Here is a 25,072-nt window from a genome sequence, read left to right on the forward strand (position 1 = left end):
CACCACACACAGGTGATTATGAGCATTAATGCTATAGTACACGAGTAGACAGAGTCATTAACACACACACACACACACACACACCGAAACAGTAGAATGCAAACAGCATACACAGTAAAATGTAGGAAGATATATACAGATTTGTAACATTTGCTGAGTGAAACTTACTTTGTCTGCCGAGGCAACTCTCTAGGCTAAACTGTCAAATTGAAGTCAGTCATTCTATCAACAAATTAATGAATTTGTTATTCACCAGACTGAACTCATGATCACCACTCCTCGGTACTGTTCTATGTCTCTGTCTAGAGGTTATTATCTTAGTCCCTATCCGGCTATTGAAATGTCCCTGATCTTGTCCTCATACCACACTATCCGGCTAATGAAATGTCACTGATCTTGTCCTCATACCACACATTCCTTGAGGTTTGTGGAAACGCATGATGATAGAAACATTCTACTGTTGCAGTGAAATTTCTGACGTTCCAACAACAACCCGATTACTGAACGCAAAGAAAGTAAAATGTTGAGAGTTAACAGAATTTGCACTGACAGGTCGTCAGTTGAGGTAGTTGAGTACTGATGAGCTGTGGTGTCACATTGTTTGTTAGTGACTTATTTCTTTAAGTACTCATTTGTTGTGCTGCTATTGGAATAAATATTGTGGATCTTAATGTTTTTCCTTATCCTCTTAAGTGTAGGGGCAGTATTTTGATGTTTGGATGAAAACGTACCCAAATTAAACTTCCTATTTCTCAGGCCTGGAATCTAGAATATGCATATAATTGTCAGATTAGGATAGAAAACACTCTAAAGTTTCCAAAACGGTCAAAATATTGTCTGTGAGTATAACAGAACTGATATTGCAGGCGATAACCTGAGGAAAATCCAACCAGGAAGTGGCCTCTATTTTGAAAGCTCCATGTTCCATAGCCTGCCTTTGCTCCATTTAAAGGGATATCAACCAGATTCATTTTCCTATGGCTTCCCCATGGTGTGAACAGTCTTTAGACATAGTTTCAGGCTTTTATTTTTGAAAAATTAGCGAGAAAGATCACATCGCGTCATTGTTGGGTGCCAGCAGCGTTGGAGCAGCCATTTTCTCTCTCTCTCCTATTGAAGAAGCTACAGTCCCAGTTGATATATTATAGATTATATATTGTAAAAACAACCTGAGGATTGATTATAAAAAACATTTGAAATGTTTCTACGAACATTACGGATACTATTTGGAATTTTCATCTGCGATGTCGTGACCGCTCGAGCCTGTGGATTTCTGAACATAACGCGCCAACCAAATAGAGATATTTTGGATATAAAAATAATCTTTATGGAACAAAAGGAACATTTATTGTGTAACTGGGAGTCTCGTGAGTGCAAACATCCGAAGATCATCAAAGGTAAGCAATTTAATTTATTTATTTTCTGACTTTCGTGACCAATCTACTTGGCTGCTAGCTGTTTGTAATATTTTGTCTACTGAGAGAGATGTCCTTACATAAACGCTTGGTATGCTTTCACCAAAAAGCTTTATTGAAATCTGAAACACCAGGTGGATTAACAACAAGCTAAGCTGTGTTTTGCTATATTGCACAGTTTTTTTATAATTTAATTTGAATTTGGCGCTCTGCAATTCAGCGGTGGTTGAAGAAAATGAAACGGGATGGATCAAGAAGTTAAAATCCCGGACCACCATTTTATTACATTAGAAATCCCAACAAATAATCTGTTCAGAGTCATACCCCAACCAAGGATTATCAAAAACCGCTCTATAAATTCTCGGACATCCCAAAGATTCCAAGATGCCCTTCCAGACTCCCTCCACCTAACCAAGGATATCGGAGTAGAAAAATCTGTTAACCACCTAATCAAGGTGTTATGTTCTGTTAATTACTGATGTCCCCTTTAAGGATGGAGCACCCTTGGTCATGCGCAGTGTTGTTCTATGTTATTCTGGTACTAACTAGTTTGAGTAAATGTGAAGCTCCAGTTTCAATTGCTTGTATTTCGAGTCTTTCTTATTACATAAATAAGTACTAAGTGTTAAGACACTACAATGGCGACGAGGATGATTACCTGCAGTGTGCATCACGAATACAGATGGAGTTCGTAGGAAGAGAGGACGATTTTGACCCTGTAGCACAACAGCTAGCAAGCAGTGAAGACGAGGGGAGAGCTAACGAGAACGAGGCGGCAGATCAAAGACCCGTGGAGCCGGAGGTAAAGAGAATGGCTAGCATCGGGAAAATAGATGTGTTTGATGACACGCAAGAAAACTGGGCAACTTACATTGAACGACTGGAACAGTACTTCATTGCAAACGACATTGCTGATAACAAAAGAGTACCAGCGTTGTTGAGTTTAATTGGCCCAAAAACATACAGTTTGCTAAGAGATCTGACTGCCCCTCTGAAGCCCTCAAATAAAACATTCACAGAGATTGTGGAGATATTGCAAAATCACCTATCACCTAAACCACTCCTCATCGCGGAACGTTTTCGTTTCCACAAGAGAGATCAGAATGAGGGGGAGGGTGTTAGCACATATGTAGCAGTGTTGAAGAAACTGTCTGAACATTGCCAGTTGGGAGAGAACCTAAATGACACATTAAGGGATAGATTTGTGTGTGGACTGAAACATGAACACATTCAAAAACGTTTGCTCACAGAATCAGAGCTCACGTTTGCAAAGGCTGTTGAAATTGCTGTGGCTATGGAAATCGCGACTAAAGATGCATTTGAGTTGCAAAGTAAAAGAAGTACAGACCTGTCACAAATTTCCCTGCACAAGTTTTCACGCAGTCGACAGCGCCCCCGTGTGGCCGAAAAATGCAACAGGTGTGACAGAGATGGTCACAAAGCAGAGGACTGCCGTTTCAAAGACGAAATTTGTCACAAATGCAGTAGAAGGGGGCACATTCAAAGAGCATGCAAAGCAAAATTCAGTCACAACAGTAAAACTGAGAAAATTAAAGGGTTGGTGAATGCACTAGCAGAGAACAGTGGCAGTGATTCAGATGAACGATTAATTGGTACAATGGAGTTAAACACAGTGACTTCTCCCAGCAGTAGCATAATATGGGTGACACCAGATATCGAAGGCAAACCCCTCAAAATGGAGCTGGACACAGGATCTGCAGTGTCTATAATTTCCACTACTGTCTACAATGAGCACTTTAAGGCTATCAAGCTGAAGAACACAAATGTGTTGCTGAAGACATACTCAGGAGAGAGATTGAGCCCAATGGGGGCGTTGCAGGTCAGAGTGCATTATGGGGGGCAAACACAGCAGTTACAGCTGTATGTGGTGCCTGGAACTGGCCCCCCATTATTTGGCAGGGAATGGCTTTCAAAAATAAAGCTGAATTGGTGTGACTTGAAAATGCTACACACGTTCCAGTCCAAAGAGAAAGGCACAGACCAAACACTGGAACACTTGCGGAAGAAATACAACACAGTCTTCAGTGATCAGATGGGAACAGTAAAAGGCTTCACAGCAAAACTTGTACTAAGAGATGACGCAACCCCCAAATTCTGCAAAGCCAGATCTGTTCCATACTCCCTGAGACCAAAGGTGGAAGCGGAAATCGATCGCTTGCAGGATACAGGGATCCTGACGAAAGTGGACAGAAGCGAATGGGCCACACCCATAGTTCCTATTGTGAAGAAAGACGGGTCTGTTAGAATGTGTGGGGACTTCAAGGTAACTGTGAATTCAATGTTGCATGTGGACCAATACCCCCTGCCACGTCTGGATGACATCTTTGCTGCACTAGCTGGTGGGAAACACTTCAGTAAAATCGATCTGAAACAGGCTTACCTGCAGCTACCGGTTGAAGAGAGTTCCAAACAGTACCTGACAATAAACACACACAAAGGTCTATACAGGTATAACCGCCTGGTTTTTGGCATTGCATCAGCCCCAGCCATTTGGCAACGAACTATTGACCAGATTTTGCAAGGAATCCCAGGAACCCAGTGTATCCTGGATGACATGATCATAACAGGACGCACCGACAAAGAGCACCTGGATAACCTGGAAGAGGTCCTGAAAAGACTGAAAGAGTATGGTCTACAGGCAAACTTAAAGAAGTGTGAGTTCTTCAAAGACAAGATTGTCTTCTGTGGACATGAGATTGACTGCAATGGATTGCACAAAACACAGGACAAAATCGAGGCAGTGGTACAGGCACCACGACCACAAAATATCACAGAAGTAAGATCTTTCACGGGACTGATCAATTACTACAGAAGATTCCTCCCAAACCTTTCAGCAGTACTCCAGCCTCTAAATCAGCTCCTGGAAAAGAATAGGACATGGCGGTGGACAGAGCAGTGTGAAAATGCATTTCTGGAGGCAAAACGGCTCATAACATCTGAACAGGTCCTGATGCATTACGACCCTGAAATGCCAGTGAAGTTGGCTTGTGATGCGTCCCCTTATGGATTAGGGGCAGTCCTTTCACACACACTGAAAGATGGGTCAGAGAGGCCAGTTGCATTTGCGTCACGAACATTGAATGATGCAGAGAAAAATTACTCACAAATCGACAAAGAAGCACTGGCACTAGTGTGGGGCGTCAAGAAATTCCACGCATACCTATATGGCAAGCGTTTCACACAGGTTACAGATCACCAGCCGTTGCTTTCCATTTTCAGTCCAAAGAAAGGCATTCCGGCAATGACAGCAGCCAGGTTACAGCGATATGCCCTGTTCCTTGCCAGTCATATGTATGACATTGAGTTTAAGCCGTCATCCCTCCACACAAATGCAGATGGATTATCGAGACTGCCGTGTACAAGAGAAAGACAAAGGAGGGTGGATGCAGTGGACATGTTCCATACCGCTCAGCTCGAGGCCCTACCAGTCACAAGCACAGTTATCAAACAGGAGACAAGGAAAGATGTGACCTTGTCAAAAGTGTACACCTACACCATGTCAGGATGGCCAGCTACTGGCAGAAAGGAGCTGACTCCGTATTTCCAGCGGAGAAACGAAATTACAACGTACCAAGGATGTTTGATGTGGGGAATGAGAGTCATGATACCCCAGAAATGCCAACATCAGGTTTTGCAGCAACTACATGAAGGTCATGTTGGAATTGTCAAAATGAAGCTGCTCGCAAGGAGCCACTTCTGGTGGCCAGGTCTGGACCAACAGATAGAAAATATAGCAAAGAACTGTAGTGGATGTTTGGAAACCCTTCACATGCCTGCTCCTGTCCCAGTCCACCCATGGGAATGGCCCGCAGAGCCATGGCAGAGAATTCATGTGGACTACGCTGGTCCTTTTGAAAAGCACATGTTTCTGGTTATAGTTGATGCCCATTCCAAATGGCCAGAGGTGTTTTGCACTGACTCCTCCACCTCAGCTCAGACGATAGAGTGTCTCAGAACAACGTTTGCACGCTTCGGTTTGCCACTGCAGCTGGTAAGTGACAACGCGCAAGCTTTTGTAAGTGACGAGTTTACAAGATTCATGTCAGTAAATGGAATCAAACACTCAACCTCAGCTCCGTACCACCCTGCCACCAATGGGCTGGCAGAACGCTTTGTGCAAACCCTAAAGCAAGGACTCCGTGCAGCAAAACGAGACGAAGGGACTTTGCAAACAAAACTGGCCAAGTTCCTGGCCTCCTACCGAAACACCCCACATGCCACGACAAATGAAAGCCCAGCCGCACTGATGTTCGGGAGGCCTCTCCGCACACAGCTGGACATCATGAAGCCAAACAGGCGTAATGAAGTGCTGAACAGACAAGCCAAGATGCTCTCCGGTGGCCGGGAGCGCCATCTCCAAACAGGACAGGAAGTGATGGTGCGAGACTACAGAAGAGGAGGGAAATGGACAAGAGGGACCGTACACACACAAACGGGATCCAGAACTTACCAGGTTCAAGTAAGCCCAGACATAATGTGGCGGCGTCACATTAACCAAATGCATTCCAGGGAAAACAGCACAACAATCGAGAGAGAACAGGCACAGAGAGCTCCTAAGAGTGACACACAGGGAACTGTAGAGGACGGTGGGGCAGTAGAGAGACCCCAGGCTGAAAGAAGGGACCGTGTTGATGAAGGTGCTGCTATAGCAAACGCTATAATGGAACAAGCACACACTGAGGATGTTCAGGAGCCTCCAGACGATCTGAGGCGCTACCCAGAACGAAGGCACCGTCCACCAGACAGACTAGACTTATAAACAAACAAGCAAAAACAAACTGTTCAAGTTCAAATTAAAAGATGCAAAATAACTACAACAAGTTCTGGGAAATGTTTCAGTTGTGGTTTGGTAAAAGTAACTCTGATTGTATAAGAGAAGGAATGTTATGTTCTGTTAATTACTGATGTCCCCTTTAAGGATGGAGCACCCTTGGTCATGCGCAGTGTTGTTCTATGTTATTCTGGTACTAACTAGTTTGAGTAAATGTGAAGCTCCAGTTTCAATTGCTTGTATTTCGAGTCTTTCTTATTACATAAATAAGTACTAAGTGTTAAGACACTACACAAGGATTTAAATTTAACCCAGTCGCAGCTCTAAAAACGAAAACATTTGTCACGAGAAATTAGCACCTGGCATTTTACTAGTCATTTAAGAACAAATTATTATTTACAATGATGGCCTACCCAGCCGACGCTGGGCCAGTTGTGCACTGCTTTATGGGACTCCCAATCATATCCAGATGTGATGCAGCCTGGATTTGAACCAGTGACTGCAGTGATGCCTCTTAGCACTGAGATGCAGTGCCTTAGACCACCGCCACTGGGGAGCCAAGTATACAGAAAATACCCTAGCCCTGAAGCAAGCTTCCAGAAAATTGGAACGGAAATGGCGCTCCAAACTGGAAGTCTTCTTGGACAGACAGTACACAGTACGATCGAAGTAGTACTTCATTAGTAGTGTAGTAGTAGTATAGTATAGTAGTAGTATTCAGATAGTAGTATAGTACTGCTATAATTTCACTGCTGCTCGATCAGCTTACTTTTCCAACCTGATTGAGGAGAATAAAAACAATATAACATTTATTTTTGATACTGTCGCAAAGCTAAAAAGCAGCATTCCCCCAAGTGAGGATGGCTTTCACTTCCGCAGTGATGAATTCATGAAAGATCACGATCATTAGAAAGAAAATTACAGACTTCTCTTTGAATCTGCACATTTCTCCAAAACTTAGTTGTCCTGAGTCTGCACAGAACTAACAGGACCTAAGATCAATGGAGACACTCAAGTTTTTTGAAATCCTGTATCTTTAGACAAGTTCACGAAAATAGTCATGGCCTCTAAACCGTCAAGCTGCATATTGGACCCTATTCCAACTAAACTACTGAAAGAGCTACTTCCTGTGCTTGGCCCTCATATATTGAACATAATAAATGGCTCCCTATCCACCGGATGTGTACCAAACTCACTAAAAGTGGCAGTAATAAAGCCTCTCTTGAAAAAAGCCAAACTTTGACCTGATAAAAAAAATTAACTAACGGCCTATATCGAATCTTACATTCCTCTCAAAGTTTTTTGAAAAGCTGTTGCGCAGGTTATTTAAGCAAGGTTGCCTTCCTGAAGACACTCGCTGCCTTCCTGAAGACAAATAATGTATACGAACCGCTCCAGCCTGGTTTTAGACCCCATCATTTCACTGAGACTGCACTCGTGAAGGTGGTAAATTACCTTTTAACGGCATCAGACCAAGGCTCTGCATCTGTGCTCGGACTCTTAGACCTTAGTGGAGCTTTTGGCACCATCGATCACCACATTCTTTGGAGAGATTGGAAACCCAAATTGGTCGACACGGACAAGTTCTTGCCTGGTGTAGAATTTATCTGCCGGAAAGATATAATTTTGTCTCTGTGAGTGGTTTGTCCTCTGACAAATCAATTGTACGTTTTGGTGTTCCTCAAGGTTCCATTTTAGGACCACTATTGTTTTCACTGTGGTATTTTACCTCTCTTAGTGATGTCATTCAGAAACACAATGTCAACTTACACCGTTATGCGGACGACACTGATTCGTCGAGCTGTGCATTTGATGAAACATGGTGAAGCCCATAAATTGCCTACCCTGGATGCTAGTTCTACGTCCCAAGAAACAAAAATATCTGCTGTTTGATCTGACAATTAATCTTACAGTCGTCTCAAATAAAACTGTGAAGGACCTGATATCAAACTGTGAAGGACCTAATATCAAACTGTGAAGGAGCTCGGCATTACTCTGGACCCTGATAGACTATTTTAAGAGCTATTTTAAGAGCAGCTTTTTTTCCATCGTCGTAACATTGCAGAAATCTGATACTTTTTGACAAAAAAAGGATGCAGAAAAGCTAATCCTGTAAGGATCGACGCCGGGCACGAGAAGCAGGTATCGGAAGTAAACATTTAATGAATAACGGACATAAAACAGAACCGGAACAGAACCGGAACAGAACCGGAACAGAATACGGACAGCGTCTGGACAAGAGGAAATTACAACAATAGAGGGAACACACGGTGGAAGCATACAGACATAGGGAAGGCAACAAACAACAACAAATGAAAGGAGTCCAGGTGAGTCCAATGATGTTCTGCTGTGCGTGATGGTGACAGGTATGCGTAATGAAGGCAGTCTGGCACCCTCGAGGGAGAGCGGGAGCAGGCGTGACAAATCCATCCACTTCTAGATTAGACTACCTCAAGGCTATACTCTCCAGCTACCTGGATAAAGCACTAAATAAACTTGAGTTAGTGCTAAATACAGCTGTTGGAATCTTGACTAAAACCCCAAAATTGGATCATATTACTCCAGTGCTAGATTCTCTACACTGGCTTCCTGTTAAGGCAAGGGCTGATTACAAGGTTTTATTGCTAACCTACAAAGCATTACATGGACTTGCTCCTACACTACCGTTCAAAAGTTTGCTGTCACTTAGAAATGTCCTTGTTGTTGAAAGAAAAGGTATGTTAGCACAGCTGAAAACTGTTGTAGAAGCAATAAAACTGTCCTTCTTTAGACTAGTTGAGTATCTGGAGCATCAGTGTTTGTGGGTTCGATTACAGGCTCAAAATGGCCAGAAACAAAGTACTTTCTTCTGAAACGCATCAGTCTATTCTTGTTCTGAGAAATGAAGGCTATTCCATTCGAGAAATTGCCAAGAAACTGAAGATCTCGTATACTCCCTTCACAGAACAGCGCAAACTGTCTCTAACCAGAATAGAAAGAGGAGTGGGAGGCCCCGGTGCAAGAGGACAAGTACATTAGAGTGTCTAGTTTGAGAAACAACTGGCAGCTTCATTAAATGGAATCCGCAATGGAAAAAATAGCAAAAGCAAGGAAGTGACCCCAAACTTTCGAAAGGTAGTGTATCTCTCTGATGCTGTACATTCCTACACGTACACTACGATCACAAGCCTCCTCCCTTGAATTTCTAAGCAAACAGCTGGAGGGAGGTCTTTGTTCTATAAAGCTAAATTTTTATGGAATGGTCTGCCTATCCATGTGAGAGACGCAGACTCAGTCTCTACCTTTAAGTCTTTACTGAAGACTAATCTCTTCAGTAGGTCCTATGATTGAGTGTAGTCTGGTCCAGGGGTGCGAAGGTGAACGGCAAGACATTGGAATGACAAACTGCCCTTGCTGTCTCTGCCTGCCCGGTTCCCCTCTCTCCACTGGGATTCTCTGGCTCTGACCCGATTACGGGGGCTTACTAGTGCTCTTCCATGCCATCCCTAGGAGGGGTGCATCCCGTCGTGCTAGGCTTTTTCCGTTATACTAGACTTCAGTGGGTTGAGTCGCTGACGTGATCTTCCTGTCCGGTCTTGCCCCCCCTCGGGCTCGTGCGGTGGCGGAGATATTCCTGGACTATTCTCAGCCTTGTCTTAGAGTAGTAAGTTGTTGGGCTGTTGATATGCGTCTAGTGGTGGTGGTGGGGGGGGGGCTGTGCTTTGGCAACGTGGGTGGGGTCATATACTCGCTCTCTGCTTCTCTCTTTCTTTCTTTCTCTCTCTCGGAGGACCTGAGCCCTAGGACCATGCCTCAGGACTACCTGGCCTGATAACTCCTGGCTGTCCCCTATACACCTGGCTGTGATGCTGCTCCAGTTTCAACTGTTCTGCCTGCGGCTATGGAACCCTGACCTGTTCACCGGACGTGCTACCTGTCCCAGATCTGCTGTCTTTGACCCTCTTTCTCCCTCTCCCTGTCTCTCCATTTCTCTCTCCTTCTCTCTCTCATTCTCTCTCTCTCTCTCTCTCTCTCTCTGTCCCTCTCTACCCCACCTGCTGTCTTGACCTCTGAATGCTCAGCTATGAAAAGCCAACTGACATTTATCCCTGATTTATCCCTGATGTGGTGACCTGTTACATCCTCTACAACCACTGTGATTATTATTTGACACGGCTCGTCATCTATGAACGTTTGAACATATTGAAAAACTATCTGACCTTAATGGCCATGTACTCTTATCATCTCCACCCGGCACAGACATTAGAGGACTGGCCACTCTTCAGAGCTGGATTCCTCTCTACGTTTCTTCCTAGGTTCCTGCCTTTCTAGGGAGTTTAACCTAGTCGCCACAACTTCATCCTACTCTACACAGCTCTGTCATCAAGTATGATAATGTAGGGCTGTGATAATGTATCAACTGTGATAATGTAGGGCTCCTGATACAGGATCAGTTTGGCATTTTATATAATAATGAATAAGAGGAAGGACCTGATCCTAGATCAGAACTTGTACTCTGAGACACTTTAATATGGACCCTGTTAGAGGAGGGACCTGAACCTAGATCAGAACTCATATTCTGAGACACTTTAATACGGACCCTGTTAGAGGACGGACCTGATCCTAGATATCCTAGCATATGTGGGAACTCCTTCAAGACTGTTGGAAAGGCATTCCAGGTGAAGTTGGTTGAGAGAATGCCAAGTGTGTGCAAAGCTGTCGTCAAGGCAGGTTGCTACTTTGAAGAATCTCATCTAAGGGTGGCTTCTTTGAAGAATCTCAATTATAAAATATATTTAGATTTTTTGAACACTTTTTTGGTTACTACATGATTCCATATGTGTTATTTCATACTTTTCATGACTTCACTATCACTCTGCTAGGCGTGTCCAAACTTTTGACTGGTACTGTAAAATATATATATATATATTTTAATTTCTACAATTGTAAATCGACTTTTGGTCCTTGAAAAGCGCTATACAACTAAGTATTATTATTATTGTGTACGGCCAGAGAGTGTGAGAGTGTGTACGGCCAGACTGTGTGAGAGTGTGTACGGCCAGACTGTGTGAGAGTGTGTACGGCCAGACTGTGTGAGAGTGTGTACGGCCAGACTGTATGAGAGTGTGTACGGCCAGACTGTATGAGAGTGTGTACGGCCAGACTGTGTGAGAGTGTGTACAGCCAGACTGTGTGAGAGTGTGTACGGCCAGACTGTGTGAGAGTGTGTACGGCCAGACTGTGTGAGAGTGTGTACGGCCAGACTGTGTGAGTGTTGTCGTGACGTGACTTTCATTAATCTGATGACTGTGATGTATTGAAACAACTAACTATGTTTAATTGTTACTTGATTGAATGAATCATGTAACAATTAACTCATTAGGAACTGGGGCACCACGAGAGCGGTTCTTTAAAGAGTTACCTTCTCCAAAAGTAAACTCTAGATGATCTATAAGATATCTATCGATAACAGTCATTTATTAATGATGACTGATTAACCTCATTTCAGTCTCATAATTCTGAAGGTCGCATACTCCTTGTATCTGCACACCAGCTTTACTGATCATTTTATACCACACAAATTGATTTAATTGTTTATTTACTACTTAACTAAATGATAACACAGGAAACACACACACACGGTACAAGTTATTGATTGAAAATTTAATACGATGGAAACAGGTCCCTGGTGGACTAATGACAACATGGCTGCTTGTTTATCAAAATAAGGAGTGGAGAAAGAAAGAGAGACAACAGTTATACACTTGGAACTACGCTCAGAGTAATCCTAATACTTTTCCCCAAACCACCGCCCATTTGTGTAAGAAATAATTCATGTATTTACATGTTGAATGTCTTCCTTCGTCACGTATCTCTGTTGGACCCAGGCCTTCGTGAAAAGGGTCAGTTGGGCCTTCTCCCGAGCTCTCAAGTGTAAGACTCTGATTGTACACAAGAGGTCACAATATTCTTCTTCTTAGTTGTCCGTGGCTTCACTTTCACTCGTTCTGGAAGAGTGGTCCTCTGAAGACAGCTAATCACCCTTGTCGATGATCCCCAGTGGGGTGATGAGAGCCGTTTAGTCGATGATGGTTTGAAGAGAGTAACAGGATGGTCCTAATTAAATTAACTTACTTAGATACAGTGCTTAGAACGGCTACGCAGCCGTAACATTGATTGTTAGAGAGGCTACTTTGTCGTCTTCACCTCATGTTGATTTTCAGGGTCGTAACCACTGGAGATCTAAGCTGCAGCTTGAGTCCTTCTGGTCTTGTATGTTAATTCTCAACTCACTCGTGTAATAAAGGGGGTCGTTTCCATCATGCTTACACGCTCTCTGAACTTCCTTGGGGCGTGGCTAGTTACTGGGGCAAAGTATCATCAAAACTATGATCTCGTTAGAAAACTAAAATCACATTATGTCTTTACAAAAATATTCTCTTCATCCTTGATATTTCCCACACCATGTAAAGGATGAAAACCTGACATACACAATGTGAAAACTCTTCCAAGTGACAATATTTTTGTTATAAAAATGTTATAACATTTTTTCATGACATCACAAAATAGACATTAATTTCCCATATCCCATCTCTCATCCCCACATCTGGATGTTCACTTTTGGACATTAGAGTTTTTTGGGCGGCAAAATGTCTCTGTAACAAAGATATTCCAATCACCACTACTGAAGACCAAAAAAGAGTAATCTGCTGCATACAATTTAGGATTGGCGTGAGGTGTCATCAAACCCCCATGTCAATCCTTCCTCCCCTCTGCTGGTGAGAGGGGTCTGGTGGAAGGCAGATCCATTGTAAACCTGATCTTCGGATGCACACAGGAGAGTCATGGCAATGTGTACGGCCAGACTGTGAGAGTGTGTACAGCCAGACAGAACACTGACAGTACCAGAGCTAATTTTCATAGACTGCAATGCCAGTTAAATCAGACCATTGAAAACAAACCACACCAGGAACAAGCTTGTTATAGAATTCAAGATCCATGTTGATTTTATGAAAATTCCCATTATCAAGACAAAATCATCCCAAATTGGTTCTGTCATATTTATTGAAGTTGATAGATATTGGCTTTTTCATATGAAGATAATATCAATGTGTCGGGATCCAATCATCCATCGCACGGCTTTGTGTACATTTGTAAAAATGGCAATGACTATGTCCAATATGACCCAAGTTTATCTGTTACAAAACTCACTCCTCTGACCCCGATTCTGACCTTCCTCATCCCCAACCTACTCACTCCTCTGACCCCGATTCTGACCTTCCTCATCCCCAACCTACTCACTCCTCTGACCCCGATTCTGACCTTCCTCATCCCCAACCTACTCACTCCTCTGACCCCGATTCTGACCTTCCTCATCCCCAACCTACTCACTCCACTGTAAACAGTTCTGGAACTCACACCAACTACCAGTCAGGTCCTGGCGTGGCCTCACACTAACTACCAGTCAGGTCCTGGCATGGCCTCACACTAACTACCAGTCAGGTCCTGGCATGGCCTCACACTAACTACCAGTCAGGTCCTGGCGTGGCCTCCCACTAACTACCAGTCAGGTCCTGGCGTGGCCTCACACTAACTACCAGTCAGGTCCTGCCGTGGCCTCATACTAACTACCAGTCAGGTCCTGGCATGGCCTCCCACAAACTACCAGTCAGGTCCTGGCAAGGCCTCACACTAACTACCAGTCAGGACCTGGCGTGGCCTCACACTAACTACCAGTCAGGTCCTGGCATGGCCTCACACTAACTACCAGACCTGGCGTGGCCTCACACTAACTACCAGACCTGGCGTGGCCTCACACTAACTACCAGTCAGGTCCTGAAGAACCTTTCAAGAACACGGCAGGAGAAGAAGAACCTTTCAGGAACACGGCAGGAGAAGAAGAACCTTTCAGGAACACGGCAGGAGAAGAAGAACCTTTCAGGAACACGGCAGGAGAAGAAGAACCTTTCAGGAACACGGCAGGAGAAGAAGAAGCATTCAGGAACACGGCAGGAGAAGAAGAGGGCTGCAAGTAGGAAGAAGGACATCTAAAAAGGGAGTCAGTTGACTGTGTTAATTGTGTTTTTTAATCCTCAATTATTCTTTATGTTTGTATTGCTATGGCAACTATATGGGCCGGTTTCAGTTATTCTTTATGTTTGTATTGCTATGGCTGAGGCAACTATATGGGCCGGTTTCCTGGACACAAATTAAGCCTAGCCCAGGTCTACAAAGCTATTTCACCATGCTTTGTAGTCCAGAACTAGGAACTTAATCTATGCCCAGGAAACCGACCCATAGAGTAGTCTCAGCCAGGATAATTAGTGCGTAGAGGGGTAGTGCAGGGTTCTGTTCCAGGGTACGGTGGCCAGACGGTGCGCTACGGGGCTGATGTTCGGTAGGTAGGCCAGGCTGGTGGGAATCATCTGGCTTATCTTCCTCAGTTGCAGGTACAGCCGGCGGTAGGGTGACTTGGCAAAGCAGCAGCTGGTGGCGCAGGACAGCCAGCCAAGTAGGGCAGAGCCAGGGAGGAACCAGAACCCTAGAGGTAGAGGAGGAGTTAGAATAGGGTTGTCACTCCACGATATTAGGAATAGGGTTGTCACTCCACAATATTAGGAATAGGGTTGTCACTCCACAACATTAGGAATAGGGTTGCCCCATAGATGCTGATTCTGGATTCATTTAGCATTCTCCCCACCAATGGTTTACGGATGAAGGGAAGCTGATCCTAGATCTGTACCTATGGTAAATTTAATCCCGGATCACAATATTATATTATTGGCAATACATATGATGTATTTAAAAGGCAACATTGTGGACCACTCAGTAAAGGTTTAGAGAGACTATAATCAGTAATAATGCAGTATGTCATCAGAGGGGGTGTTGTTTATGGTCAATATACCACGGCTAAGGACTGTTCTTAGACACGATGCAATGCGGAGTGCCTGGATACAGTCATATTGGCCATAGACCCCAAACCCCCGAGGTGCCTTATTGCTGTTATAAACTGGTTACCAAGGTAATTAGACGTAAGCAGCCTGCTGAGCTGCTTGACACTCAGGGTTACTGTGCTGAGACTCCCCAGGGTTAGGGTGCTGAGACCTCCCAGGGTTAGGGTGCTGAGACGCCCCAGGGTTAGGGTGCTGAGACCTCCCAGGGTTAGGGTGCTGAGACGCCCCAGGGTTAGGGTGCTGAGACCTCCCAGGGTTAGGGTGCTGAGACCTCCCAGGGTTAGGGTGCTGAGACCTCCCAGGGTTAGGGTGCTGAGACCTCCCAGGGTTAGGGTGCTGGGACGCCCCAGGGTTAGGGTGCTGAGACCTCCCAGGGTTAGGGTGCTGAGACGCCCCAGGGTTAGGGTGCTGAGACCTCCCAGGGTTAGGGTGCTGAGACGCCCCAGGGTTAGGGTGCTGAGACCTCCCAGGGTTAGGGTGCTGAGACCTCCCAGGGTTAGGGTGCTGAGACCTCCCAGGGTTAGGGTGCTGAGACCTCCCAGGGTTAGGGTGCTGGGACGCCCCAGGGTTAGGGTGCTGAGACCTCCCAGGGTTAGGGTGCTGAGACCTCCCAGTGTTAGGTTGCTGAGACCTCCCAGTGTTAGGGTGCTGGGACCTCCCAGGGTTAGGTTGCTGAGACCTCCCAGTGTTAGGGTGCTGGGACCTCCCAGGGTTAGGTTGCTGAGACCTCCCAGGGTTAGGGTAATGGGACCTCCCAGGGTTAGGGTGCTGAGACCTCCCAGGTTTAGGGTGCTGAGAGCTCCCAGGGTTAGGGTGCTGAGACCTCCCAGGGTTAGGCTGCTGGGACCTCCCAGGGTTAGGCTGCTGGGACCTCCCAGGGTTAGGGTGCTGAGACCTCCCAGGGTTAGGGTGCTGGGACCTCCCAGGGTTAGGGTGCTGGGACCTCCCAGTGTTAGGATGCTGAGACCTCCCAGGGTTAGGGTGCTGGGACCTCCCAGGGTTAGGGTGCTGGGACCTCCCAGGGTTAGGGTGCTGGGACCTCCCAGGGTTAGGGTGCTGGGACCTCCCAGGGTTAGGGTGCTGAGAGCTCCCAGGGTTAGGGTGCTGGGACCTCCCAGGGTTAGGGTGCTGAGAGCTCCCAGGGTTAGGGTGCTGGGACCTCCCAGTGTTAGGGTGCTGGGACGCCCCAGGGTTAGGGTGCTGAGACCTCCCAGGGTTAGGGTGCTGGGACCTCCCAGGGTTAGGGTGCTGGGACCTCCCAGGGTTAGGGTGCTGAGACCTCCCAGGGTTAGGGTGCTGAGACCTCCCAGGGTTAGGGTGCTGGGACCTCCCAGGGTTAGGGTGCTGAGAGCTCCCAGGGTTAGGGTGCTGAGACCTCCCAGGGTTAGGGTGCTGGGACCTCCCAGGGTTAGGGTGCTGAGAGCTCCCAGGGTTAGGGTGCTGGGACCTCCCAGGGTTAGGGTGCTGAGAGCTCCCAGGGTTAGGGTGCTGGGACCTCCCAGTGTTAGGGTGCTGAGACCTCCCAGGGTTAGGGTGCTGGGACCTCCCAGGGTTAGGTTGCTGAGACCTCCCAGGGTTAGGTTGCTGGGACGCCTCAGGGTTAGGGTGCTGGGACCTCCCAGGGTTAGGTTGCTGAGACCTCCCAGGGTTAGGGTGCTGGGACCTCCCAGGGTTAGGTTGCTGAGACCTCCCAGGGTTAGGTTGCTGGGACGCCTCAGGGTTAGGGTGCTGGGACCTCCCAGGGTTAGGTTGCTGAGACCTCCCAGGGTTAGGGTGCTGAGACCTCCCAGGGTTAGGGTGCTGAGACCTCCCAGGGTTAGGGTGCTGAGACCTCCCAGGGTTAGGTTGCTGAGACCTCCCAGGGTTAGGGTGCTGAGACCTCCCAGGGTTAGGGTGCTGAGACCTCCCAGGGTTAGGGTGCTGAGACCTCCCAGGGTTAGGTTGCTGAGACCTCCCAGGGTTAGGGTGCTGAGACCTCCCAGGGTTAGGGTGCTGAGACCTCCCAGGGTTAGGGTGTTGAGACCTCCCAGGGTTAGGGTGCAGAGACCTCCCAGGGTTAGGGTGCTGAGACCTCCCAGGGTTAGGGTGCTGAGACCTCCCAGGGTTAGGTTGCTGAGACCTCCCAGGGTTAGGGTGCTGAGACCTCCCAGGGTTAGGGTGCTGAGACCTTCCAGGGTTAGGGTGCTGAGACCTCCCAGGGTTAGGGTGCTGGGACCTCCCAGGGTTAGGGTGCTGGGACCTCCCAGGGTTAGGGTGCTGAGACCACCCAGGGTTAGGGTGCTGAGACCTCCCAGGGTTAGGGTGCTGAGACCTCCCAGGGTTAGGGTGCTGAGACCTCCCAGGGTTAGGGTGCTGAGACTTGTTGTGATGTGTTTATTTTATATTTTAAATGTTTATTCCCAGCCCCCGTCCCCGCAGGAGGCCTTTAGACTTTTTGTAGGCCGTGATTGTAAATAAGAATTTGATCTTAACTGACTTGCCTATTTAAATAAAAGGTTAAATAAAAAAATAAACAACATTTTAAAAAACGTTGCAACTCTAGGCCAAATCAGCAACTGAAGAAAGGCTGACAGACACACATTTCTCACATAGCTGGCCTACTGGGAACAGGTTTTCACCCGCCTGTCTGTTTGCTTGTATCACCTTACACTGGAGAGCAGGTAGGCTAGCTAGCATGCAGTCATACAGTACCTGTTAACTCTGACCTTTAGCCAGCTTTCTGGCCCTGTAGGCCAGTGTCCCTGCCTTGCCTGACACCATCTATGACATCAGCAGTGATACTTATAAGCACCCGTGTAGACCAAAGACTAAACATAAACACCCAGATAATACAAACCAAGACGGTGACTGATACAGAGCCACACCTGGAGAGGGACACTTCTACAACTCTAGACAGTGCCTCATCTTTTTCACCTCAAGCATGATTGTGGAGGATACTAGTGGTGACATTTCCCTTATATTGAATTTCACAACCTATGGTATTTATGGGTGAAAGGGTTTTACAATTTTCCTGGGTGGCCAGTCTGTTTGAGTTATCATTCCACTCCTTGTCATGCGTTCTGCAATAGCCTGGTCTCAGATCTGTCTAACAGCACAAACATACTGTATCTGGGACCATTTCTGGGGCTATTTCTACAAATTAAGAAACTAACACAGAGATGAAGCAACAACATTCTAGAAATCTAAACTAGAAACACAGAGAGATGAAGCAACATTCTAGAAATCTAAACTAGAAATACAGAGATGAAGCAACAACATTCTAGAAATCTAAACTAGAAACACAGAGAGATGAAGCAACAACATTCTAGAAATCTAAACTAGAAACACAGAGAGATGAAGCAACATTCTAGAAATCTAAACTAGAAATACAGAGATGAAGCAACAACATTCTAGAAATCTAAACTAGAAACACAGAGATGAAGCAACAACATTCTAGAAATCTAAACTAGAAACACAGAGAGATGAAGCAACAACATTCTAGAAATCTAAACTAGAAACACAGAGAGATGAAGCAACAACATTCTAGAAATCTAAACTAGAAACACAGAGAGATGAAGCAACAACATTCTAGAAATCTAAACTAGAAACACAGAGAGATGAAGCAACAACATTCTAGAAATCTAAACTAGAAACACAGAGAGATGAAGCAACAACATTCTAGAAATCTAAACTAGAAACACAGAGAGATGAAGCAACAACATTCTAGAAATCTAAACTAGAAACACAGAGAGATGAAGCAACAACATTCTAGAAATCTAAACCAGAAACACAGAGAGATGAAGCAACATTCTAGAAATCTAAACTAGAAACACAGAGAGATGAAGCAACAACATTCTAGAAATCTAAACTAGAAACACAGAGAGATGAAGCAACAACATTCTAGAAATCTAAACTAGAAACACAGAGAGATGAGGCGAGAGCATTCTAGAAATCTAAACCAGAAACACAGAGAGATGAAGCAACAACATTCTAGAAATCTAAACTAGAAACACAGAGAGATGAAGCAACAACATTCTAGAAATCTAAACTAGAAACACAGAGAGATGAAGCAACAACATTCTAGAAATCTAAACTAGAAACACAGAGAGATGAAGCAACAACATTCTAGAAATCTAAACTAGAAACACAGAGAGATGAAGCAACAACATTCTAGAAATCTAAACTAGAAACACAGAGAGATGAAGCAACAACATTCTAGAAATCCAAACTAGAAACACAGAGAGATGAAGCAACAACATTCTAGAAATCCAAACTAGAAACACAGAGAGATGAGGCGAGAGCATTCTTCACTGATGGCATGGAATGTTTGTCGACCTAGTTCCCAGTAATCAAATCACATTTTATTGGTCACATACACATGGTTAGCAGATGTTACTGCGGGTGTAGCAAAATGCTAGTGTTCCTAGCTCCAACAGTGCAGCAATATCTAACAAGTAATCAAACAATTCCCCAACAACTACCTAATACACACAAATATAAGTAAAGGGATAGAATGAGAATATGTACATATAAATACATGGATGAACGATGACCGAGCTGCATAGGCAAGATGCAATAGATAGTATATAATACATTATATTCATATGATATGAGTAATGTAAGATATGTAAACATTATTAAAGTGACAAGTGATCCATTTATTAAAGTGGCCAATGATTTCAAGTCTGTATGTTGGCAGCAGCCTCTCTGAGTTAGTGATGACTGTTTAACAGTCTGATGGCCTTGAGATAGAAGCTGTTTTTCAGTCTCTCGGTCCCAGCTTTGATGCACCTGTACTGACCTCGCCTTCTGGATGATAGCGGGGTGAACAGACAGTGGCTCGGGTGGTTGTTGTCCTTGATGATCTTTATGGCCTTCCTGTGACATCGGGTGGTGTAGGTGTCCTGGAGGGCAGGTAGTTTGCCCCCGATGATGTGTTGTGCAGACCTCACTACCCTCTGGAGAGCCTTACGGTTGTGGGCGGAGCAGTTGCCGTACCAGGCGGTGATACAGCCCGACAGGATGCTCTCAATTGTACATCTGTAAAAGTTTGTGAGGGTTTTAGGAGACAAGCCACATTTCTTCATCTTCCTGAGGTTGAAGAGGCGCTGTTGCGCCTTCTTCACCACACTGTCTGTGTGGGTGGGACCATGTCAGTTTGTCCGTGATGTGTACGCCGAGGAACTTAAAACTTTACACCTTTACACGTGTGGAGGGGGGGGGGTGGGTGCTTCCTCTACTGTTACCTGAAGTCCACGATCATCTCCTTTGTTTTGTTGACGTTGAGTGAGAGGTTATTTTCCTGGCACCTGACTCCGCCAGGACCCTCACCTCCTCCCTGTAGGCTGTCTCATCATTGTTGGTTAACAAGCCTACCAGTGTTGTGTCATCTGCAAACTTGATGATTGAGTTGGAGGCGTGCATGGCCACGCAGTTGTGGGTGAACAGGGATTACAGGAGGGGGCTGAGCATGCACCTTTGTGGGGCCCCAGTGTTGAGGATCAGGGAAGTGGGGATGTTGTTTCCTACCTTCACCAACTGGGGGCGACCCGTCAGGAAGTCCAGGACCCTGTTGCACAGGGCGGGGTTGAGACCCAGGGTCTCAAGCTTAATGATGAGCTCGGAGGGTTCTATGGTGTTAAATGCTGAGCTGTAGTTGATGAACAGCATTCTCACATAGGTATTCCTCTTGTCCAGATGGGTTAGGGCAGTGTGCAGTGTGATTTCGATTGCGTCGTCTGTGGACCTATTTGGGCGGTAAGTAAATTGAAGTGGGTCTAGGGTGTCAGGTAGGGTGGAGGTGATATGGTCCTTGACTAGTCTCTCATAGCACTTCATGATGACGGAAGTGAGTGCTACGGGCGATAATCATTTAGTTCAGTTACCTTAGCTGTCTTAGGTACAGGAACAATTGTGGCCATCTTGAAGCATGTGGGGACAGCAGACTGGGATAGGAAGAGATTGAATATGTCCGTAAACACACCAGCCAGCTGGTCTGGACCTGCTCTGAGGGCGTGGCTAGAGATGCCGTCTGGGCCGGCAGCCTTGCGAGGGTTAACAGGTATAAATGTCTTACTCACATCGGCCACGGAGAAGGAGAGCCTACAGTCCTTGGTAGCGTGCCGCATCGGTGTCACTGTGTTATCCTCAAAGCGGGCGAAGAAGATGTTTAGTTTGTCTGGAAGCAAAACATCGGTCTCGGCGATGTGGCTGGTTTTCCTTTTGTAGTCTATGATTGTCTGTAGACCCTGCTACATACGTCTCATGTCTGAGCCGTTGAATTGCGACTCCACTTTGTCTCTATACTGACATTTTGCTTGTTTGATTGCCTTGCGGCAGGAATATTTACACTGTTTGTATTCGGCCATATTCCCAGTCACCTTTCCATGGTTTCCATGGTTTCCATGGTTTCCATCTTTCAGTTTTGCATGAATGCCACCGTCTATCTACGGTTTCTGGTTAGGGTAGGTTTTAATAGTCACAGTCGGTACAATATCTCCTATGCACTTCCTTATAAACTCACTCACCGAATCAGCGTATAGGTCAATATTATTCTACCCGGAACATATCCCAGTCCTCGTGATCAAAACAATCATGAAGTGTCGATTCCCGATTGGTCAGACCAGCGTTGAATACTCCATGTGTAACTCTGTGTTGTTGTCTGTTCACACTGCTATGCTTTATCTTGGCCAGGTCGCAGTTGTAAATTAGAACTTGTTCTCAACTAGCCTACCTGGTTAAATAAAGGTGAAATAAAACAAATTAAAAATAGTCCTTAGCATTGGTACTTTCTGTTTGAGTTTCTGCCTATACATGAAGGGAGGAGCAAAATGGAGTCGTGGTCAGATTTGCCGAAAGGAGGGCGAGGTAGGGCCTTGTATGCATTGTGAAAGTAAGTGCCCTATTATAAGCTTTAGACAAACCTCTGTCAAACCTCTGTCAAACCAAGCCCTGGGTTAGAGAGAAAGGGACTGCACAGGTTCTCCACATAAGAAGGAATAAGAGAGGTAAAAAATATATACATATATATTTTTAAACACGCTAGATAAGCTATTATCCTCCTTTCCATCTTCAAATGAATGTCTGAAAATATAGACATTTCACCTGTCTGTTTGCTCCTGAACAGTCACAGGTATCAAATACCACACAACACCTGTCTGACTGCTACTGAACAGTCACAGGACAGTCACAGGTATCAAATACCACACAACACCTGTCTGTCTGCTCCTGAACAGTCACAGAACAGTCACAGGTATCGAATACCACACAACACCTGTCTCTCTGCTCCAGTGTGATTCAACAACACACAACACTCCTGTTTCTGTGAACAGTCACAGTTATCAAATACCATACAACACTCCTGTTTCTGTGGGTACAGCTCCCTCCACATCGTTATTCTCCCTCTACATCGTTGTTCTTCCTCCACATCGTTGTTCTCCCTCCACATCGTTGTTCTCCCTCCACATCGTTATTCTCCCTCCACATCGTTGTTCTCCCTCTACACCGTTATTCTCCCTCCACATCGTTGTTCTCCCTCCACATCGTTATTCTCCCTCCACATCGTTATTCTCCCTCCACATCGTTATTCTCCCTCCACATCGTTGTTCTGTTATTCTCCCTCCACATCGTTGTTCTTCCTCCACATCGTTATTCTCCCTCCACATCGTTGTTCTCCCTCCACATCGTTGTTCTCCCTCCACATCGTTATTCTCCCTCCACATCGTTGTTCTGTTATTCTCCCTCCACATCGTTGTTCTTCCTCCACATCGTTGTTCTCCCTCTACACCGTTATTCTCCCTCCACATCGTTGTTCTCCCTCCACATCGTTATTCTCCCTCCACATCGTTATTCTCCCTCCACATCGTTATTCTCCCTCCACATCGTTGTTCTGTTATTCTCCCTCCACATCGTTGTTCTTCCTCCACATCGTTATTCTCCCTCCACATCGTTGTTCTCCCTCCACATCGTTGTTCTCCCTCCACATCGTTATTCTCCCTCCACATCGTTGTTCTGTTATTCTCCCTCCACATCGTTGTTCTTCCTCCACATCGTTGTTCTCCCTCTACATCGTTGTTCTCCCTCCACATCGTTGTTCTCCCTCCACATCGTTGTTCTCCCTCCACATCGTTATTCGTTGTTCTCCCTCCACATCGTTGTTCTCCCTCCACATCGTTATTCTCCCTCCACATCGTTATTCTCCCTCCACATCGTTGTTCTCCCTCTACATCGTTGTTCTCCCTCCACATCGTTGTTCTCCCTCCACATCGTTGTTCTCCCTCCACATCGTTGTTCTCCCTCCACATCGTTGTTCCACATCGTTGCTCTCCCTCCACATCGTTGTTCTCCCTCCACATTGTTATTCGTTGTTCTCCCTCCACATCGTTGTTCTTCCTCCACATCGTTATTCTCCCTCCACATCGTTGTTCTCCCTCCACATCGTTATTCTCCCTCCACATCGTTGTTCTCCCTCCACATCGTTATTCTCCCTCCACATCGTTGTTCTGTTATTCTCCCTCCACATCGTTGTTCTTCCTCCACATCGTTGTTCTCCCTCTACATCGTTGTTCTCCCTCCACATCGTTGTTCTCCCTCCACATCGTTGTTCTCCCTCCACATCGTTGTTCTCCCTCCACATCGTTGTTCTCCCTCCACGTCGTTGTTCTCCCTCCACGTCGTTGTTCTCCCTCCACGTCGTTATTCTCCCTCCACGTCGTTATTCTCACTCCACATCGTTGTTCTCCCTCCACATCGTTGTTCTCCCTCTACATCGTTGTTCTCCCTCCACATCGTTGTTCTCCCTCCACATCGTTGTTCTCCCTCTACATCGTTGTTCTCCCTCTACATCGTTGTTCTCCCTCTACATCGTTGTTCTCCCTCTACATCGTTGTTCTCCCTCTACATCGTTGTTCTCCCTCCACATCGTTGTTCTTCCTCCACATCGTTGTTCTCCCTCCACATCGTTGTTCTCCCTCCACATCGTTGTTCTCCCTCTACATCGACTTCATGATGCTGGTGGTAGCAGAAGCAAGAGGCAGGTGAAATCTAGCAACCTACAAGTGATCAAAATAAAATAATAGTAATAATAATAATAATAATAATAACAATAACAAGAATAATAACAGCAATAATAATAACAATAATAATAATAATAATAATATTTACAATAATAATAATAGCAATAACAATAATAATAATAACAATAATAATAACAACAACAGCAATAATAATAATAATAATAATAATAATAATAATAATTACAATAATAATAATAGCAATAACAATAATAATAATAACAATAATAATAGCAATAATAACAATAATAACAATCAGAATACTAGTAACAAAAATAATAACAACAATACTAAACAATAATAATAATAATCATTAATTTAATTTGTACATCTCTTTTTTTCACACCAAAAGGTGCTGAATATATATATATATTTTTAATCAAAGCAATCCAAAACACAGAACATTGTAAGCAGAAAACAAATGGTATTTACATGTGTTGTCACTGAATGAACATACTGTAGGTCTTAGAAAGCCTGGGCACAGCAGTCCACTGCAAAGGAGTGATTTGGGCGACATGCCTAAATAAATGTATGCCAAATAGAGAACGGACTAAATTCAAGCAATGACCTACATTTTAGCGGGCAGTGGCGCTGTATGAGGCGCTATGACGACACACATCTAATGGCTTAGTACATGGGGGGGGGGTACACTTCGCCATAAAATAGAACCTAGGCTGTTTTTAGTCACATATTATAGTCACAATAAGATGCATCATGCCCATAGGGGGCAAACGGGCACGTGCCCCCCCCCCCTCAAATTTGTCCTGTTTCTCTGTAATAGTACTAGTCACTACTACCCAGAAGCCATTGCAGGCTATCAATCAAATTAGAGTAGCTAGACTGTCTAACTATCTTAGCAGGCATATCTGCTGGAAAGGGTTG

At 45.3% G+C, this 25,072-nt stretch overlaps 2 protein-coding genes across 2 annotated transcripts; one reads left to right on the forward strand and one right to left on the reverse strand.

The window, feature by feature from the left end:
* The first annotated feature begins 2,763 nt into the window (after window positions 1-2,763).
* Window positions 2,764-10,036, forward strand: LOC118965486 (uncharacterized protein K02A2.6-like). The gene is made up of 2 exons (XM_036984620.1): window positions 2,764-4,212; window positions 9,977-10,036. Exons 1-2 carry the CDS (start codon window positions 3,034-3,036, stop codon window positions 10,016-10,018), a joined length of 1,221 nt encoding a protein of 406 aa, XP_036840515.1. The 5' UTR covers window positions 2,764-3,033; the 3' UTR covers window positions 10,019-10,036.
* A 5,073-nt stretch (window positions 10,037-15,109) lies between these two features.
* Window positions 15,110-17,900, reverse strand: si:dkey-229d11.5 (ice nucleation protein). The gene is made up of 2 exons (XM_036986816.1): window positions 17,846-17,900; window positions 15,110-17,475 (listed from the first exon to the last, which is right to left on the reverse strand). Exons 1-2 carry the CDS (start codon window positions 17,898-17,900, stop codon window positions 15,110-15,112), a joined length of 2,421 nt encoding a protein of 806 aa, XP_036842711.1.
* Between the last annotated feature and the right edge of the window lie 7,172 nt (window positions 17,901-25,072).

The sequence above is a fragment of the Oncorhynchus mykiss genome, chromosome 8 (genome assembly GCF_013265735.2).
Source record: "Oncorhynchus mykiss isolate Arlee chromosome 8, USDA_OmykA_1.1, whole genome shotgun sequence".
In the NCBI taxonomy this organism is placed as follows: domain Eukaryota; kingdom Metazoa; phylum Chordata; class Actinopteri; order Salmoniformes; family Salmonidae; genus Oncorhynchus; species Oncorhynchus mykiss.

What these genes read in the sequence shown, in the direction of transcription:
- si:dkey-229d11.5 (XM_036986816.1), bottom strand. Translation starts at nt 17,900, where the DNA reads ATGGTGTCAGGCAAGGCAGGGACACTGGCCTACAGGGCCAGAAAGCTG. An exon ending in GGCCAGAAAGCTGGCTAAAG is followed by an intron (nt 17,476 to 17,845) that starts GTCAGAGTTAAC and finishes TAACCCTGGGAG; the next exon opens with GTCTCAGCACCCTAACCCTG.
- LOC118965486 (XM_036984620.1), top strand. Translation starts at nt 3,034, where the DNA reads ATGGAGTTAAACACAGTGACTTCTCCCAGCAGTAGCATAATATGGGTG. An exon ending in GACCACAAAATATCACAGAA is followed by an intron (nt 4,213 to 9,976) that starts GTAAGATCTTTC and finishes TCTCTCTCGGAG; the next exon opens with GACCTGAGCCCTAGGACCAT.